General features: G+C 32.9%; 4 protein-coding genes across 5 annotated transcripts in view; 3 read left to right on the top strand and 1 right to left on the bottom strand.

Annotated features, from left to right (window-relative positions):
- Nucleotides 1-3,350: 3,350 nt before the first annotated feature.
- Nucleotides 3,351-8,321, bottom strand: LOC100259939 (GDSL esterase/lipase At5g45920). 2 transcript variants are annotated; one of them, XM_003632937.4, is made up of 6 exons: nt 8,147-8,321; nt 7,850-8,032; nt 7,482-7,706; nt 4,219-4,286; nt 3,944-4,108; nt 3,351-3,714 (listed from the first exon to the last, which is right to left on the bottom strand). In XM_003632937.4, the coding sequence occupies exons 2-6, from the start codon at nt 7,946-7,948 to the stop codon at nt 3,558-3,560; spliced, it is 714 nt and encodes a 237-aa protein (XP_003632985.1). In that variant the 5' UTR covers nt 7,949-8,032; nt 8,147-8,321; the 3' UTR covers nt 3,351-3,557. The 2 variants fall into 2 exon arrangements, with proteins under 2 accessions (XP_003632985.1, XP_010655493.1); XM_010657191.3 differs by having other exon boundaries at nt 7,850-8,321.
- Nucleotides 8,322-10,959: 2,638 nt separating this feature from the next.
- On the top strand, nt 10,960-14,239 carry LOC100261767 (pentatricopeptide repeat-containing protein At1g28690, mitochondrial). Its single transcript, XM_002267267.4, has one exon. It carries the CDS (start codon nt 11,028-11,030, stop codon nt 12,627-12,629), a length of 1,602 nt encoding a protein of 533 aa, XP_002267303.1. The 5' UTR covers nt 10,960-11,027; the 3' UTR covers nt 12,630-14,239.
- A 1,895-nt stretch (nt 14,240-16,134) lies between these two features.
- On the top strand, nt 16,135-16,967 carry LOC100265131 (signaling peptide TAXIMIN 1). Its single transcript, XM_002275785.4, has 2 exons — nt 16,135-16,655; nt 16,748-16,967. Exons 1-2 carry the CDS (start codon nt 16,543-16,545, stop codon nt 16,869-16,871), a joined length of 237 nt encoding a protein of 78 aa, XP_002275821.1. The 5' UTR covers nt 16,135-16,542; the 3' UTR covers nt 16,872-16,967.
- A 2,874-nt stretch (nt 16,968-19,841) lies between these two features.
- The window catches only part of LOC100242845 (pyruvate decarboxylase-2-like), a 10,225-nt gene continuing 10,200 nt past the window's right edge, over nt 19,842-19,866 (top strand). Inside the window, exon 1 of the mRNA XM_002275450.5 lies at nt 19,842-19,866. This exon is cut by the window's right edge and continues 790 nt beyond it. The gene's annotated coding sequence lies outside the window, so the exon portion shown is untranslated.

A 19,866-nucleotide genomic window follows, 5' to 3' on the forward strand; every position in this document is an offset into this window, starting at 1 on the left:
TTTTATCGCCTTTTGCTTTTGGCAACAATGATTATATGGCAAGCTTAATCCTTTGCTAATTCAAGTAATAAGATAATTAAGGAAAAAAAAAAAGATGTCATTATATGGTAGACCTTTATCCTTCACTAATTCAGTGGCCTGTGCTAATTTGCAAACTAAATAAGCATTGCTTTTAATCTTTTCTTCCACTGTTTTTTCTATTTGTTTTTGTTTTGGTGTGTTTTAATAGGCTACTTGCACACTAGACTGAAAGGCCAACAATGGTCCGGTACCTTTTCAAAGAAATATGTGAACTCTTTTTTACCTAGGTTCTACATTGTTCTTCAACACATCAAAACATGTAACTATCTTGAATTTTATAAAAAGGTTCAAGTTGTATGGTTCCACCTACTGACAGAACTCATACTATCAACTGAGAAAAAATAGGATGGGAAAAAAAAACCAAAAAAAAAAAAATCTCCATAAAATGACAAGTGGATTCATCCATCACAAATCACCAATCTAATTGTCAACCCAAAAAGAAAATAAAAATAAAAAAAATAAACAAACAATAAGACCAAGATTAGTTCATCTTAATTTGCACCAATTGTTAAGTATCCAGGTGAGTAGACAATCACCATTTAGGTTGGTTCCATATTTTTCTCCATAAATAAATGTTTGTATTCAAAAAAATTCAAACTAAATAAAAAGAGGCAAGCGATTTTACTCTATGAATGGTAGTTTAATAATCAAGCTTAGCTAGAAGAAAACATAATAAATTGCTAGGTCCATTTTTTTGTAGTACAAGCTAAATCATGTCATTCCTTTCGTGGTATAGAGGTTTTCTAACAGGAAACTTGTGCTTTGATGGGTTCATTTGGGAAATATATAGTTTTCGGAACCCAACTTTATGAAATCTGAAACCAGCTTTTAATATGGAAAGTTATATATTTTTCATACAATTTGATCTGATTGCATATCTTGTGCTGAGATTGCCCCGGGTCTAGTGATTTTTCAAAATTATCCTTTTAGTTCTTTTTTTTCCTCCTGTACCCAACATCTGCCTTTTCCTCCCTTCCTAGTGAAACTGACAGACACTTTGCCGGCTTCATCACTAGACACCACTCACACCTCTCTCCGATCGGCAATTTCCCCCTCTCTTTCCTTCCCTTTTGACATCACCAAGAGAGAGAAAAATGGAAGGGAAAATGAGAGAGGGGGAGGTTGTCGGCCGAAGAGAGCTGTGAGTGACAGTCAATGATGAAGCTAACAAAGTGTGTGTGGTGGTGGTTGATTCCTCTGTTTTACTAACACCCAAACGAATTTGATATTTGAAAATAAACTTTTAGATTGACAAAACCCGTTTGATTGGGGAGAAAATGTAGGAAAAAATAGAACAAAAGTGAATTGAGATTTTGTAGTCTTACACTTTTTCATCATTAAATTAAACCCTTAAGCGAACTATCCCAACACAAATATTTGGATTGGTTGAGCTGAAATGGGACCAAAAGAACTAAATTATGTCATTTTCCATCATTTTCTCAGTAACCAAACAGAGGCTAAGTTGACTTGACTTCATCCTCCGCAGCACAATGATACTTATAAAAAAGCTTCAAAAACTCAAATCGCCGATGGATTTCGACGACCAGGTTGTCGTTAAAGGTTGTCATTATTACTGCCTCCGCAACACCTACTCTCCATCGCCACCAACCGTCGTAGCTCTGCAAGCTCTACACGTAGAGCCTTGTGGAAGAAGACACATAGAAGATTAAGAGGGAAGGGAAAGGGAAAAAGGGGGAGATTGCCGATCGGAGAAAGGTGTGAGTAGTGTCTGGTGATGACATCGACAAAGTGCCAGTTGGTTTCACTAAGGAGGAAGGGAGGGAGAGGCGGATGGTGGGTACGGGAGGAAAATAAAAAAAGAACAAAAATGATAATTTTGGAAAATCACTAGACCCGGGGACAATCTTGGCACAAAATATGCAATTGACTCAAAGTGCATGAAAAATATATAACTTTCCACAATGAAAGCTGATTTTCAGATTTCATAAAGTTGGATTCCGAAAACCATATATTTCCCAAATAGCCCCATCAAAACACAAATTTCCCTTTTCTAACCTATTGTATTGTATAAGTAATCTTTGCTTGCAAACAACGCTTCTAATGAAGTTCACTGTAAAAAGAGAAGGGACAAAAAAAAACCATTATGGCAGTTCCCTATTGTTGCATTGGTCGCACCAAGAGAGCATAATTGTTGATTAAAAGAACATAGAATGATTGAAAAATGATGTCAATAACATCAACATTTGACGAAAGGTTGGCAGTTTTTTCAACCGTTTGGACATATCACCCCTACCCCAACCATCCCCACCCTAAAAAGGAAAAAAAAAAAAATATATATATATATATATATATATATATATATTAAACAGGACATGGCATGAGGAATATAAGAAATTATCATCCCACCTTACATGTTTAAATTTTTTCAACATTTTTCAATTTTTTTATTTTTAAAATTTTAAGTTTTATTAAAAACAAATATAGTTTATAAATAAATAATATTCTAAATATTTATAATTTATTTTCATAAAAAATAATATTTTATTTATATTTAAAAATTAAAAATAAATAAATAAAATATTTTTTTATTAATATAATCAAAGTTGGGAGTATGGGACAAAGTCATACCCAAACTTAACCCATCTCGAGTTTTTAAAATCTTCTTAAGTCCGTCTTGAACCCATTTATCTTTAAACCAAATCCTTTCCATTAGGGACGAGGTTGAACAGGTACTCGAAAAAACTCACGCCACTATCATCCCTACCATCAATACCATTACTTTTCTTAATGCATCTGGATTACCGTAACTATCAAACACGACAAATTATTCAAAAAAACTATAGATCTCAAACTTTTTTTCTCAAGCTCTTTTTAGTAAATGAGGGCCTCAACTAATTTAACAAGAGGTTTGGTAGATGTTAGAGATCCTAGAAGTGTCTGGTGGTGTTGGAGATGACCACAAAATGAGGGTCTCTTATTTATAAGCTTCCAAAAAGGTCTCCAAAAATTACCCATTTCACAAATACAAAACAAACCTTAGCTCACATTTCCATAATCCACGTAACTCCAAGGCATTGTAAAACATTCCAGATTCCTATTATTAATATGGAATAATTCTAGTATTCTAGAGCTCATCTATCTCCTTAACCCCAAGGCATTATAAACTATTCTAGATTCCTTGTATCAATTTGCATAGTTTAACTTTTGGGGCATGTCTGAGGCATGAAATGAAGCCATTTGTAGACAAGATTAAGTACAAACAAAAAGGTTAATCTCCAACTCAAATGGCAAGCAAAGAACCGAGGGCGTCCATCTATGGGAAAAGTTCACATAAAATATGCCAAAAAAATACCCTCAAGTAGCCAAAACCAACAATTCAACAATATAATTCAATCATAAGGACATCTCACCAAAAACCACTCATCTAGGGCGCAGCTATAGCCAAAGCAAAGCTATTAACAATATAGTTGGCATATAAGTTGGTTGTACAAAACATGCTTTTATGAACATTTCAATTAAGAAAAAGACTTCAAGGGGTCATTAGGGTCTATTTCAGCGATATGTGGGAGATCAACCAGCAAAGTTTCTAGACTTATGCCTTCCTCTCTTAGCCTTGCAACAACTTCCTCAAACACAATTTTGTTGCCACTTTGGGTGAGATGCAAACCATCACTGCATTTTCAATAATAAAAGTTACATTATTACCCTAACAATTCATTTGGCCTAATGCCATGAAATAAAATGGTTTTCTTACTTTAGAAATAGAAGTGAAAAAATAAAAGCTTAATGATTATGTGCAATATAATCTACATATCCAGTTGCATGATTAAGAGAAAATACATCACGACAAGACAAAGCCTCTAAATTATGTGTGAATTGCAGATTGAAAACCCTGAAATACCTTAGGCAAACTCTTGGCCAGTCAGAAATGTGCTGCATTTTTGTCCAAATATCCACCACTGGACCCCCACATTCTCCCGCAACATCAACACATGCTTTAGCATAAGCACCAGCTGCCTCATTTGTCCTCTCCGGAAGACCCATTGGATTCTCCACATAAGGATTCCTATAATATTAGATAGCTTATCAAAGGTTTATCTACAAGGGTAAAGGAAATGGAGAGGCAGAGAAGCTATATAGAAACACCATCTGAAATTGTATATAGAAGAACAGTACCGAAGGCGCCCTTCCTCATCTATAGGAGGAGGAGTGATAAGTAGAACAAGGGTGGTAGGCCATCGCTTCTGAAGCTCAATACAAATAAGAAGTGTCAGATAGTCTTGTCGCAAAATTATAAAAATAAAATAAAACACAAACACACAAAACCTAATAATAGATATGATTTGCTAAAATAGAAAAGGTCCGGGTTTCCTTGCATGGATGGATGTAGTAGACAACTATGTTCCATAAATTACAATGTTACTACTTGTAATGCAATAAATGGCTAATTTTCAGGAAACATTCATGCAGCAATAGTGTTATGACAGCCACCTGAAATATCATTGGATCGACTGAGCATATGAAATGTTTAACAACAAGAGTGATTCAATAAGAGGTTGAATGCTCAATCACACAATTCAAAATGATGTCTCACTTCAAGCATATGTTGGGTCACAGTAATGTCTGATGATAGAAAGATACCTTGAAATTAGAAAATCTTGACACTACTTTAACAAACTCTAGTCTAGTTCTTCTTGATAAATAATGAATGATAGAATCTATACATTAATGACATCCACAAAATGGCCAAGAAATGGGCTTAGATTGATTCTGAAACAGTTATTAGATGAAGCAAGTCAAGAAATTGAACTAGAAATAGAACAAGATTTGAAAAATGGGAGCTTAGAATTCAACCAAAAAAAAAAATGCTTTACCAGGCATTAAGTAGACATTAAGAGACATTAATCAAAACAAACAGAGAGGTTGACAAAAAATTTTATTCAAAGGTTGTAGAGAGTTTGAAAATGTTTTACAAGCCTCTGATAACATATGAAGAGACATCATCAAAAATGTACAGAGAGGTTAATAGAAACAAGTTACAGAGAGACTAGAAGTAGTTAAAACTATTGAAGGTGTTGGTTCTCTCCACAATATATTTATTCATAAGCTCTAAATGAGAATTATATAAAACCTACCCATTCCCTAACACATTTTTAAATTTGGTCAGAATATGCAAAAATTGTTTAGCCTTCCCTTTGGTTCTATAGTGTCCTATTCCACCATTCTAAGAGCTTTAACATATTCTGATATGCAATCTTCCAAATGTTGGCCTCTCACCTAATTTTGGCACATTCTATGTATTAAACAATATTCAGGTTTACTCGCATTCCAAATATTCAGAAGTATTACTCACATTCTAAAGTAGTCAGTTTACTCACATTTGATCTAGCAAAGTCTTAAGTATTGACATTCGATACTAAAAGATTTATAGAATATGATTCAAGACAAAAACATATATATAATAAATCATAGTTTTAAAAGGCGCAAAGCGCACCTAAGGCAAAGTCTCCTATAGCTTAAGACGTAAGGCGCAGCACAAGGCTTGAAATGCAACTTAAGATGCATATCAATTTTGTAAAATATGACTTGAAATCAAATTCAATCAATAAAAAATTTAAGATTCTAAACATTTAAAAGAAGTATTCAATAAAAAAGTAATGAAATTATATAAATTTCAATTTACAATTAAAGATTTCAAGAATAAAAGTGTTTAAAAAAGAAGAGTAAAATCGACAAGACACGCCTCTTCAATAAGGCGCATGTCTTGGCTAGCAAGGCTCTATAACTAGGAAATGGTTGCATCTTTAGCCTAGGCACACATAAAGGACACCTTTTAAAACTATGTAATAAATATTTTTGTATTATATTTTATGTAAAACTTTTAACTAACAAAACTATGCAACTTTGATGATCTAAAATACCTCATTAATTTTATTATAAATTAAAACTACGAGTGCAAACTTTTACACTAAACTTTTATTACTTTGTTTCCATAATACATCTCAAATAATGTATTGCAAGGTACACATTAAATAAAACTATAAAAACAAAAATACGTTTAATCACATAGCTAAATCAAATTATGTATGTCGTACATTATCATCATGGATTGCATGACTTTCAAATCTCTTACCTTAAAGTATTGATACTGTTGTGAGGTGGTGATACTGTTGTGGGATCAAGATTTAAAAACATAAAAGGGGTGGTGACAAGAGGTCATATGGGGATTTAAAAACAAGATTTGCCGGCTGAGCAGCCGGGCCTAGTTTAGGATTTTGGGACAGATTGATCATACTTCGAGACGGGCCCACACAAAAAGAATAAAAAAATGAAAATCCGAAAATCCCCAGCCTCAGCCCCTACAAAATTTTGAGCTTACTTAAGGTTTGGCTTTTTGGAGCTCGGGTGGGTTTGGGTCAAGTTTTTTTATGGGATAATCGGATTTGGGTCATTAGACTTTTCTTACCTCCCTTGCTTTTTTCATAACCTAACTAAAACGATTAAAAAACTTGAAACCACACTTGTTTTAGCCGTTCAAAAAATATATAGATATCATCCACCATAGCCATATGAAGATAAATATGCCAAAATAGGAAGTAGGATATGGATGATCATGATCCATTCATAGGATTAAAAATCTTTCAAGAAAAGTACCTCCCATATGTTTTAGCTTAAAATATTGGAATCCCATCAATCATCATGATTATATACAAAAAACTTTGTAGAACCCATATGTATATATAAAAGATCTATGTGAGCATGCAACTCAGTTCAGAGGTGGGAGAGACAGGTCACGAGTGGATGTGATGCCAAGCAACCCCTCTCCATTTGTGCAAGAAAGGCAGGTTAAGAGAAGACTGACAAGGACAGGCGATAGCTCCTCACCGCATACACAAGCCCATCATCTAGATTTATATATATAGCCATACATATTAAAATAGCCGAGTGGCAAACAATAACAGCGACACCCACATATTATTTGTTTGGCTCCATCCCTACTCTCTCCCTTTAGTGGATACTCTTGGGTCCCCCCCTCCTCCCCTCCACTCAACCCACAAAACTCTCCTGTAATCCCTAAACTTGGTCAAACTATCATCTCCTCACAAATGGTATATAGTCAGATAAAAGGGTCGACAATGTGCACCAATATGCCAGACTTTGGAGATATGACCAGAGATATTGCCAATACATATACCGCTTTTACTATTTAGTATTTTCATAAAGATGAAACATTTAATAATGTTATTTGAAATACCAAAACCACAACACTGTTAAACGGCTTTTAAAGAAAGGATTTAGGGAAAAGGTACATCCAATGTGGAGGGAAGCATCATTATACAGAAAGCCATTGTACGTGAGACGCTGAGAGTGGATGGAAACCGGAGTAGTACAGAGACTAACTTGCAAGTGAGGAATGTGTTTGTACGAGCAGAGAGTACCTTGAGAAAGGAGACAATGGAGTGTAGATTCTGCTTGTATTCATGAATAGGGACGTGTTGGAAGGCAGAGCATCTATTGGGAAGGCAAGCGTCGTTTGCTCCAAAGAACACCGTCACAGCCAGCGGCGCACCACCACCCCTACTCACCTCCGGAAACACCTTCTCTATCACCTCCAAAGCCCACCTTGTATTGTACCCACTGTACCCTCTCAGCACCACGTCAACCTGATCCCACCCCAAAAGAAAAAGGAAAAAGAAAAAGAAATAGAAAAAACTCCACCCCATCAACCCAATATTCCAAAAAAAATAAAACTTGCTTTCACATGTTTCTCAAATCAAAAATGAAATCCGATCAATAGTGATTATACCGTGCGAGAAAAATGGTGGGCGAGAGAAGCACCCCAACCTCCATCACAGAAGGAGGCCTCCGTTATGGAGTCTCCAAAAAGATAAATCTCTGGTCTCATGAAGCCTTCGTTTTCCACAGAAAATCTTCTGATCCCTTCTCTTTAAATTGAACTCCCACTTCACATCACATGGCATGCAAAAACCTGCAGGACAACAAATCAAACTTTCAACTTCTGAATTCTAATCCGCTGTGTATAGTGTGTACACCGAGTTAACTGCTATCTTTTAAAGCTGATAGTCACTTAAATGCGACCCACTTAATTGCACCCTAAAAAGCCTGGGGACTGGAGAGAGAGAGACAGAGAGGGAGAGAGGGAGAGATGAGTCAATGTGGTGGTGGCGACCATGGGCGCTTAGGCACGCTACAGGCTACAGCAAGGCTTGCTTCAGAGTTTTCGTGTCATTTCATCCGCCAATGACTGCAGTTTTATTTCCACCCACTACGTTATGGTTACGTCACCCAAAAAAATATTTTTTATTCCCGAAATGCCCTCCACCGTTTTCACTAATAACTCAACTGCCACGGTCCCACTTCACATTTATTACATTTAATTCTCTACGATAGAGCGAGGAGGGTGGATGGTGGCTCCTCTGACCTCTCCGCGGCAGAGGCGGGCAGAGGATATCGATAGGGGTGGCCACGCTTCTCACTTTTGGGTCTTGAGACGGTCCAATTGATCATGATGGGGTGGGGATGGGGTGGACCACTATGTGGTTATTGGTTAATGTGGGCAAGGGTATTTTGATCAAAGGAAAAAGTTATAGGAAGGTGATGAGCTCACGCCAGTCAGCTAACTTGAACTGTTAATGTACCATCGTGATATACAGATTTAATATTAAAAAAAAAAAAAAAACTAGAAAAGGACCAACTTAAATAAAAATTTTACATTTTTCCTTTTTCTTTTTCTTGGCTCAATGGCCTACGAAAGGGCCGTTGGGCGAAGAAAATCATTTAAAAAAACTTGTGATGTTGGTGATGACTTCACTCAATCTTTAATTTCATGCTTCAGCGTTAAGAAAAGTTGGTTGTGGTCTTACTTTTTTGAACGTTGCCAACAACATTTATTTATTAAAATAAAAAATAATAATAATTAAAAAATAAAAAAGAAAAAACTTTTATAGTTTGGAATTTTCTTAAATTTATTTTTAAAAATTATTTTCATTTTTTAATTTAAAAATAAGTTTATAAAAATACCTCAAACGGACATCTTTCTTTAGATTTTAAATATTTATAAAAACAATTTTTACTTATTTTTTAATTCAAATAATATTATAAATTTTTAAAAATAATTTTTATTTTTAAAAGTAAAAAATTATTTTTAAATCACACGGTATAAATATTATATAAATTGTAAAAAAATTTATAATTAATAGTCCTATACATCACTTTTTCTCCATGGATATTCCTATTGAAATGAAAAGTTGAAATGATGAAATGATATGATGGATTAAAAAACTGAACAAAAAAGTAAACTAGCATGCTCCAAAGTAATCAATGTTTAAACCCATTTAGAACTATAATTGAAGTTTTAAGTCAAAAGGATGTCAAATTATTAAGGCAAGACCTCCTCCAAACAATTTGTAATATTCATAGTCCCTTTGACATCGCCTTGATTTGATCCTTTAACTAAGAAAGGAATTAAGTAAAGTGTTGGTTAGTATAAAGCAAATAATTCATCAACTTATATGATCGATAGAATAGATAGCATTACCAAATTAATAATCCCCTTCCTTCATACAACATTCTTAGTGTATTCGGCGATTGTTATATTATATTTTTTTGAAAATGGTTATAATATCATATAACATAAAAAGGAAAATAGTTAAAGAAATTTTCAAACCTATATTTTGAATTGGGTAGACATACTTTAAAGTTATGAGGGTTTATTGGACTCAAAGTAAGTAACATTTACTCAAAAATGAAAAAGAGATCCTTACAAAAGTTTAATAAAATAAATAAACTTTAACTGTCCTATTTATGAATTAAAAAATAGATTAATAAATATATAAAATAAGCAAATGTAATAAAAAATAATTAAGATAAAGGATATGATATATTTAAATTTGTAATTTTTTAAGAATGAATCAATGACTTATCAACTCAGTATCAATTATTTTGTCATTTTCTTTCTTGATATCTTGTTCCAAATTATTTATTTTGTTATCTCTTTTCTCCACAATTCTTCGCTTTTACATACTAATAAAGTTACTTAAAACTAAGTTGCATGCTAAAAGTTTTCTCGTTATCTTTCTTCCTTGGATAATACCAAAGTGGCTCGCTCAATGAATAGCAAATATTTGTCATGGCATATCACTTAATCAATTCAACATAAGCTTATTCCTTGATCGATGCAACTTTTTAAAGGCAATTGGGACTAAAATCGTACAAAAATTCGAGTACCATGTAATACTTTCTTCATTTCTTACCAAACGTAAATCAAGTTTTGTAAGATTGTGTTAGGTTTGATTAAAGGAAAAGTTGGGCATGGCCCCAATTAGGGTAAGAAAGGCGTCAAAGAGGTGAAACAAAACTTGATTAGATTGATGCAAAGCCTAAAGTTTACCCACTTAAAAAGCAAAACCCTTGGAACCAAATTTTCAGTCTGCATGCGTTTGGATTATTGGATTGATATGATGAAATGGAAGAATAAGAAAATGAAAAGGCAGCTCAATTCATCAGTGTGGAACCAAAATGGAATTGGAGGGTCTTTTCCCAACCCCAACAAAAGAAAAGGTTTTCCTATACTTGTCTGTTTTCCCCTTCCTCATGACCTTGGAGAATGACTTTGTTTCCCACAACTAGGCACCTTTTTAAAAATATCTTCCCTACCACCTAAAGAGGAAAATGTGTTACCCATTGATGGTTTAATTGCATGGTGTTTTAGTTTTGTTGCGATGCAACTCCATGTTAAAAAGTGTGGTTATGTATCAAATTAAAATGTGAATGATAAAATTAAATATATAATAAATTTTGAGTTTTTGGTAAAACGGCGTCGTTTAGTGGGGCAGCAACCATTTCCACTTCTCTTGACCGTAGACTATTTAGTGCCTTGTCGCCGTGATTTGGTAGCTTATATGCTAAACCTTCCCACTTCACAGGCTTCAAAAACAGTTGGTCAGCGAATCCAATGGTAGAAGATGAAACATGTCAAATCATCCTCAATCAGACCGTCCATTTTCTCATCATCTCAAAACCAGAGACCTTCGGTCCCACCAAACCAGTCTTTCCCGCCTGCAAGCGACTACATTTCTAGCCCAACTGCCATCTCTCTATCCGTTGCTCTGCAACACTATATCAATTCAGATTTTCCTTCCCATGGCCAAAAGATCCATTCCCATATTCTTAAAATTGGGTTCGAACCCAATACCAATGTCTCTATTAAGCTCCTTATTCTCCATTTGAAATCGCGTTGTTTGAGATATGCACGCCAGCTGTTTGATGAAATGCATCAGCCAACTCTGTCTGCTTATAATTATATGATTAGTGGGTATCTTAAACATGGGCAAATCGAAGAATTGCTTAATTTGGTTTCTAGACTGACCTTTTCTTATGAAAAGCCTGATGGGTTTACGTTTTCGATGATTTTAAAGGCGACTGGTTGTGCTAGTGGTGGGATTTTTCCATTGACATATAGTTTAGGAAAAGTTGTACACGCCCAGATACTGAGATCTAATGTTGAGTCTGATGATGTTCTTTATACGGCACTTGTTGACTCGTATGTTAAAAATGGGAAGGTTGGTTATGCAAGGAGGGTGTTCGACATGATGTTGGACAAGAATGTGCTATGTTCAACATCAATGATTTCAGGTTACATGAGTCAAGGGTCTGTGGAAGATGCTGAAGATATTTTCAAGAGAACAGTTGAAAAAGATGTGGTGGTTTTCAATGCAATGATTGAAGGTTATAGCAAATCAGTTGAGACTGCTAGGAGATCACTTGAAGTTTATATTGACATGCAGCGGTTGAACTTCCGGCCCACAATGTCAACTTTTGCTAGTGTAATTGGGGCTTGCTCAGTTTTGACAGTATTTGAAATTGGTCAGCAAGTTCAAAGTCAGCTTGTGAAGATGAATTTCTACAATGACATAAAAATGGGAAGTGCTCTTATAGACATGTACTCAAAATGTGGAAGAATTGAGGATGCGCGGAGAGTTTTCGACCACATGCCTGAAAAGAATGTATTTTCATGGACTTCCATGATTGATGGATATGGGAAGAATGGAAATTCCAATGAAGCACTTGAGCTCTTCAGTAGGATGCAAATAGAGTGCCATGTCAAGCCCAACTATGTTACATTCCTGAGTGCTCTGTCAGCTTGTGGACATGCTGGCTTAGTTGCTAAAGGCTGGACAATATTGGAGAGCATGGAGAGAGATTACTTGCTGAAACCGAGGATGGAGCATTATGCTTGCATGGTTGATCTCCTTGGGCGTGCGGGAAGTCTACAGCAGGCATGGGAGTTTGTAATGAGAATGCCTGAGAAGCCTGGTTCTGATGTTTGGGCAGCTTTGCTCAGTTCATGTCAGCTGCATGGTGATGTAGAGATGGCAAGTATGGCTGCCCATGAAATTTTTAAGTTGAATTCTGATGGTAGGCCTGGGGCGTATGTTGCACTATCTAATGCTTTGGCAGCTGCTGGAAAATGGGACAGTGTTAGTGAAGTTAGGCAGTTAATGAAGGTAAGAGGAGTATCAAAAGATACTGGCTGCAGTTGGGTAGGCACTGATAGTGGTCCATGAGGTTTCCATATCAAGAAAAAGATGCAACCAGAGAAGGAAGGTGAAAGGAATCTCTTCAATAGCTTTACAAAACATCATTCATGAGTATTGGCAAAGGTGCCCTTTTTGTAGATTACAATTTTAGGGTGCTTTTCTGTTTTTGGTTAGACTCTAACCAGTACAAATCCAACATTGCATATTCTCTTCTCCAAATAGAAGCAAATTGTCGCAGATTTCATGGTAGGAAAATTTCCCCCCAAAAAAACTCTTCTTAACATCCATTTGGAGTCTTGTGCAAGTTCACTAAACACCGAAGGATTTTTTAGTTTATCTGAGAGAATTAACAAAATGCCTTGGGGAACTTCTATGTACCCATCCTCCAGAAAGGCTGAAGTTAGGCACTCAGGCAAGGCTGTCTCTCCAGTGCTGGGGAATTGTTTTCCAGTTGATCAATCAAGCTAAACACTTTTGGGGATAAGTTTAATCAGGATTTAGGTATTGAACTGCATGAAGAAACTAGGAGCATGAGATTGCAGCTTACTGCATGCTGAACTGGTGATTATTAAGTCTCAATGTAAAGAGAATGGATCATGAGGCCATTTCTACCATAATCTGGGTATTATTCTTGAGTCTTGAGTGGAAGAAATAACTCCTGGATCATCAGGAATTCAGAAATCTAGTGGATAATGATAAGATCAACAACAGTAAAAGCTAGAACGCGATCTAGAATTGAAGAATTTCAGTATCTGTTTGGCATAATTGATGGAGGACAAACATGGCCCTGTGTCCAATATCCCAGTGGGTGTAAAGGAGATTAGTTTATATGGCTATCACAATTTCATCAATCACCTGATGGCCCCTAGAATTGTGAAGTTGCAATTCCTCAGAGTGCTGTGGACAATTTCTTTCCCATTTAATGGCAGTGCAAGTATTTGAGACGTGGATATGGTCTGCTTGTTAATGGTCTACCGAATATAACATATTGGAAGAGACCATGAAATGTGGATTCCCTGACGGACATCTTGGGAGGCTTCTGTTTTAAATACAAGGAGTCATGTTGTAGCATTGGCCTGGTTGTATGTTTTTCTTCCAAGTGCTAGGCCTCTTCAAATCCATGGCAGCTGGAAGCAGATGAATCACTCTGTTGAAGGAGAAATCAAAGGTGAGCCATTGCCATGGTTTCAGGGTGTATTGCACATAGTCTGACATGCGTATCTTCTTGGCAGCCAGTCACACTATGTTTTTCCCATTTGCTTTGGTTTCTAACCATGAATGTCCTCTTAATACAACTTTGGTTTCCATAAATCCCCAAAATCCTAAAGCCACTGGAGAAGAATCTAGTGTCTAATGTCTATGCCAAATATGAATTACAATTCGAATTGTCTCCTATCTGATTAGATGGTGGAGATGAGAAAGGTCCAACTTTCTTCATATTCTTTGCTGACTGAGAATTAGAGTGGCAAATTTGAGGTGAAATCTGTTAATAGTGACTGGTTTCATTATGATAGTTATGGAATGAGCTGTGAATTGGCCAACAGAGAGAAATTAGGAGTGCATTGGTGGATTATATCTAGTTAGACCAAGTTCAATCCAAACATGAAACTCATTTATCTAAAGCTTCTAAAGCTCAATCCAACCGTGTTCAGTCTGTATTGTCTGATTCAAGTTTAGTTTTAAACTCCGATTCAAATTAGACTAGATTGGACAAGTCACAAAATTAGGTTAGACTAGTTGAGTTGAATAGCAAAACAAGTAATCAAATCTTATACCAATTCAAATCATGTAAACTCGTAAATTTTGCATACTTAAAGGTTTTGTCTGGTTATTGCCTTTTAAACAGTTTTCTATTCCAAAAAAAAATGAAAAAAAGAAAAGACAAGATGAAAACAAAAAATAGTTTTTTGTTTTTAAAAATAAACAATAGGTTTCTATTCTTAAAAATAGAAAATATTTTTTTAATTATTTTCACTTATTCTTTTAGAGTTGGTTTAAAAAATAATTAGAATGATTAAAAATAAAAACACTGTATATAAAATTTGTTTTTAAAATATATTTCAAAACATAGAAAATATGTTTAAAACATTTATATTCCAAACACACATTTTTTTTTACAAAAGACAATATTTTTTTAAAAATAGTTCTTAAAAATCATTTTTTTTAAATTATTTAGTTACCAAACAAGGTTTTTATGTTTCCGAACAAATTTTTGTTTTATAAAATAGTTTTTAAAATCTATTTTTTAGAAGTACAAAATATCTTAGAATAATTTTCAAAAATTACTTTCTAAAAACTATCTTTTAAACTATTTTAAAAAACACTTTTCAAATAAGAGTCTATTTGACAATGATTTTAGGAAGTATTTCTAACTTTTTTAATATTTGAAAAAAATTATAATTCAAGTGTTAGAAAGACTAGAAATGTTTTCTAGAATTATTACCAAATAAAATATGTTTGATAGTACTACCAAATAAAGTATGTTTGACAATGATTGTAAGATGTGTTTTTAGTTTTTTTAACACTTGAAAAATTTTATCTTGAAAGTATAAAAAAACTAGAAATATTTCCTAAAATCACTATCAAACACATTATTAGAGTCTATTTGATAGTAATTTCAATAAGCGTTTTTAATCTTTCTAATACTTGAAATTTTTTATCATTCAAGTGTTAAAAATGTTAGAAACATTTCCTAAAATCACTATCAAACACAAATTTAAAATATGTTTTGGAGTAATTTTAAAAAACGTTTCTAATATTTTTAACACTTGAATGGTAAAATTTTTTTGAGTGTTAGAAAGATTAAAAATATTTTCTAAAATTACTATAAAATAGATTTTTAGTATATGTTTAATAGTGATTTCGATAAGTGATTTTAATATTTCTAATACTTAAAAATTTTTAATTTTTAAATATTAAAAACTAAAAATGTTTCTCGAAATCATTATTAAATGCACTTTTAATTAACTTTCCAAATGAGTGTGAACATATATTCACTAACTTTTAATTAATAAACCTCTAACTTTTAATCATATATAGCAAAAGTTCCAAGACAAAAAGAAAATTAAATAATATACATGTCGATATTAAATTTATATATAATTTAAATTTCATAGGCATAAATAATCAAGTTTGAATAGAATTTGGATTCTCCAAGCCCAAAACCAAATTTTATACGGATCAAAGATTCAATTCAAATTGAACTTCGATTCTCAAAAGCTCAAAACCAAACCTAACCATTTTAAGTACCAATTCAAAGTTTCAAATTCAAGTAACAACTGGAGCAGGTTCGGGATTGGGTTGCGTTGAAATACTCACGTCAAAATGGACATTCTTCATATCAGAGCACCTTTTTCGGAGGAGAAGAATCCTACACAGGGAAGACGATTGTTTTGACCAATATTCCAATGTGACAGCCAAAACCTACAGGCATCTCGCATTCAGTGTCTTATTAATTGTAAATTTGTACAACGCATCCTCTGTTTCAGATTGATTATTTAATAATTGAACAAAGTGAAGGTGCATCTCGGCGCCATCGCTTTGCTCCCCCTACTTTGAAACTATCATATTGAAGGGGAAAACAAAACGGTTCCTTCTTGGCTACCAATGGGCAATATCTAACAAAATTGTAGCAAAAAAAAAAAAAAAAACCCCAAACAAATGAAGAAACAAGGTTGGTGGAGTGGTGCAGGAGCAGTATGGAAAGCGGGGGACGTGGAATCCGGGTATAGGTGGGTCGTCCCAATTTGACTGATATAATGGCTTGGCTTTGAGTGAACGGCAGAAAGCGTGTCCATTTTAACCTCCCTATGTCCCCACACCCAGAATATATGGTTTAGTCTTTCTCTTTCTAAAGAGTGGTAGATAAACATAAAATATATAAACAAGGAGGAAGAAGAAGAAGAAGAAGAAGAAGAAGAAGAAGAAGAAAGCAGAAGCCATGTGCTGCGGTGACGATTGTGAATGCCGGCCTCTGGGCTTTCTCCTGGGTCTCCCCTTCGCCTTCCTCTCCCTCCTCCTTTCCATCATCGGAGTCATTATCTGGATCATTGGGTCTGTCTCTCTCTCTCCATATCTGCCTATAATTATATATAAGCCATATGATTTGTGAATGAGAGAATTAATGGTAGAGGTTTGTGATGCAGGTTGGCCTTGACTTGCATATGCCCGTGTTGCCTGTGCGTGACGATCATAGTGGAGCTGGCTCTGGGGTTGATCAAGGCTCCAATCCATGTGATGAAGTGGTTCACCACCAAGATCCCCTGTTAGATTTTAGTTTCGAAACAAGTGTATGACAGAAACATTAATTCATCTCCGTTTGTGTTGGTGTATTATCAAGTAATTGATTTCATTTTTTTTCTTTCATATTGCCTCCTACTCAATAAATTTTATGAAACAAAATTTCATCTCTCCATGGATGGGTTGACTTAGAAACAAGGAAGGGGAAAGGAATCGTGTTCATGTTTCCAATGTTTTGCTTTCAAACCCACCTTAATTCATACCTAAAGGTTTCGGTTTGAGCCACTTCAACCCATAATTTCCTTTTATAAAATATTATAGAAATGGCAGGTGTACTAGCCCGTTGATTTTAATGTATGATAGTTGAAAGATTTTCTAAATGTATGCCCTGGCAATTTTTATTACTTTTGAAATAGATTTGGGAAAAAGCATTTTCCTATTGTTTTTAAATATTTTAAATATTTTCTATTAGTGTAAGTATTTTATGTAATTTTAAATATTCAAAACTTCAAATATTTATTATAATTTAGTTGTAAATATTTATTTGAAATATTTTAATATTTAGTTGTTTTCATTTATTTTCTATGGATTATTTTAAAAAAATACTTATATAAATATGAAGAATGATTAAAAATAAAATATTATATATAAAAATTATATTTAAAACATAGATTTTAAGTTCTCAAATAGATATTTGTTTTACAAAATATTAAAAATCACTTTTCAAAAAATGTTCTTAAATTTTTTTTTAAAATTGTTTTGGAAAACAATAACAAAATATGGTCTAAATATCTGTTTAGAAATTTAAAATGTTTTCAATATGTTTTAAATATATTTTAATAATAAATTTGATATATAATATTTTATTTTTAATCATTTTTTATATTTATATAATTATATTAAAGTAAAAATAACTTAAATAATTAAAAAATTATTATCTAAAAATACTTTATTATCTATTTTTAATAATAAAAATTATTTTATATTTTTTAGTTGTTAAACATATTTTCCTATTTTATTTGTTATGATTTCGTTTGATATTGATAAATTTAAAATGAATTTAAATTGAAATATTCATTGTAATTGATGGTAAGTGATAGAGTTATGACAGAAAAATAAATGAAGAAATAGACATCAACGAGATTAAAATGAAAAGTGTTTTATAACCAAAGAAATAGAAATAAGAGAATGATAACTTTTAAATTATAAATTTAAATATAATTTAATTTAAATCTATTTTAAATTATTCAATTTCAAGCATTGAGATTAAACTAAATGTCCCGATAACACCTATTTTATTAAAATATTGACTATTAAAATTTATTAATGTAGATTTGTTTTGAAAACATTCACTAAAGGATTACAACATATCATATCAACATCTATACATTTTTTTTTATAGTTTTTTCATGATAAAATCGGAGTTAGTAACTATAATTTTAACCTTAAAGCTAAAATCACAGTCATCAAATATGACTTTATCATAAATAAAAAAAAAATAACATAAAAGTCGACTAAGAGATTAATTTGATAAATATTTTCAAAATTAATCTAAATATAAATTGTTTTTTTTCCTAAAAAATTACTTTTCCAAATAAGTGTAAACTCCATAGCTAATAGATAGAATCATCGGTTGTGGAGTACTCAGATGAATGGACTTGCTTGGGTACTTTGAAAGGCTAACCATTGCGTGACCAACTTGCACAAGTGACATTATCCAAAGACAAGTCTTTGTCTATGGCAAACAAAGAAATTGAATGATTAAAATAGAAAAGGGTGAGATACCACAAACAAAATTTGATCAAACGACCCAAACACATCCCACGATTTTGTTTGATTAGGAACTCCAAAATCCCACTCGATGATCACTTCACTGTTGTCGATTTCCCAGCCTTTGTACCTTTTCTAACCACGACAAGAAATAAGGGTTCTCATCTTCTGTCTTCTTTAGAATATATAGAAAAATGATATCACCCAATCCAAGATCTAGGTGATGCTGGTGGTTCACAACTAAGCAACCCATGAGCGATCGGCAAAGAGGCCCAAGCCAACTCGAAAGTGAGAATAATGCAGAGTAATTTTATTGTCTATAAGGAAACTGAGGTTCTTCGTTATGACTTGAGAGGCAAATGATGGACATGGATCCCATGACAAAAATAAATGAAGAGATAGACATGGACAATTAAGATGAAAGATATTTTAGACCGTGACATGAAAATAATAAAGAAAGAAATGGGCATGGGCGTGGACCACTAACATCGAAAATATTTTATAAAACAACTCAGGTAAAATACATTTATATTTTATAAGAAAATTAGTTATTTTGATTTATTGTATTAAGTAATTTTTAAATTCAATAAATTATATTAATTTATTAAATTAATTCATCAAATATTTTTTAATACTATGTTTGGTTTTTTAAAAATATTAAGGAGGATGATATTCTAACAAGAAAATTTATAAAATATAATTAAGTTTTTTTAAAATTTTATATATTTTAAAATTATTTAATTTTTATATAATAGAGAAAAATAAATATAACAAATTTAAAGAAACATAAAAAAATAATTTATTGAAGTTAAATTTATTTTTTATTTTTCTTCATTTATTTTCTCTTACGTTTTTCTTCAAATTTTTTAGGAATCAAACCTAACTTTTATCATCAAATTTAATTTAATTATATCATGAATTTAATTTTTGTTTATTTCTTACAAATTTTAAAATATTTAGAAACAAAGGATAAAAAGGCACTTGCAAAACCACCTATAGTAAACACATTAGATACTATTTTTTTTTTCTTATTTCCAAAATTTGTTACTTTTAATTAAAAGCCAAATAATTGTGGTACACGGAATTGGCAAAACTGGGAACATCCTTAATGTGCAATTAAAATGAAAAAAATGTGTTTTAAGGGGGAATTTTGAAAGTAAAAAAGAAGAGTATAGTTATTCAAGTCGAATGTAATAATTATATTATTAAAATATAATATCTAATTAATATTTTTAGTAAATATTTTCTAATTAGC

The sequence above is a fragment of the Vitis vinifera genome, chromosome 10 (assembly GCF_030704535.1).
Source record: "Vitis vinifera cultivar Pinot Noir 40024 chromosome 10, ASM3070453v1".
Taxonomy (NCBI): Eukaryota; Viridiplantae; Streptophyta; class Magnoliopsida; order Vitales; family Vitaceae; genus Vitis; species Vitis vinifera.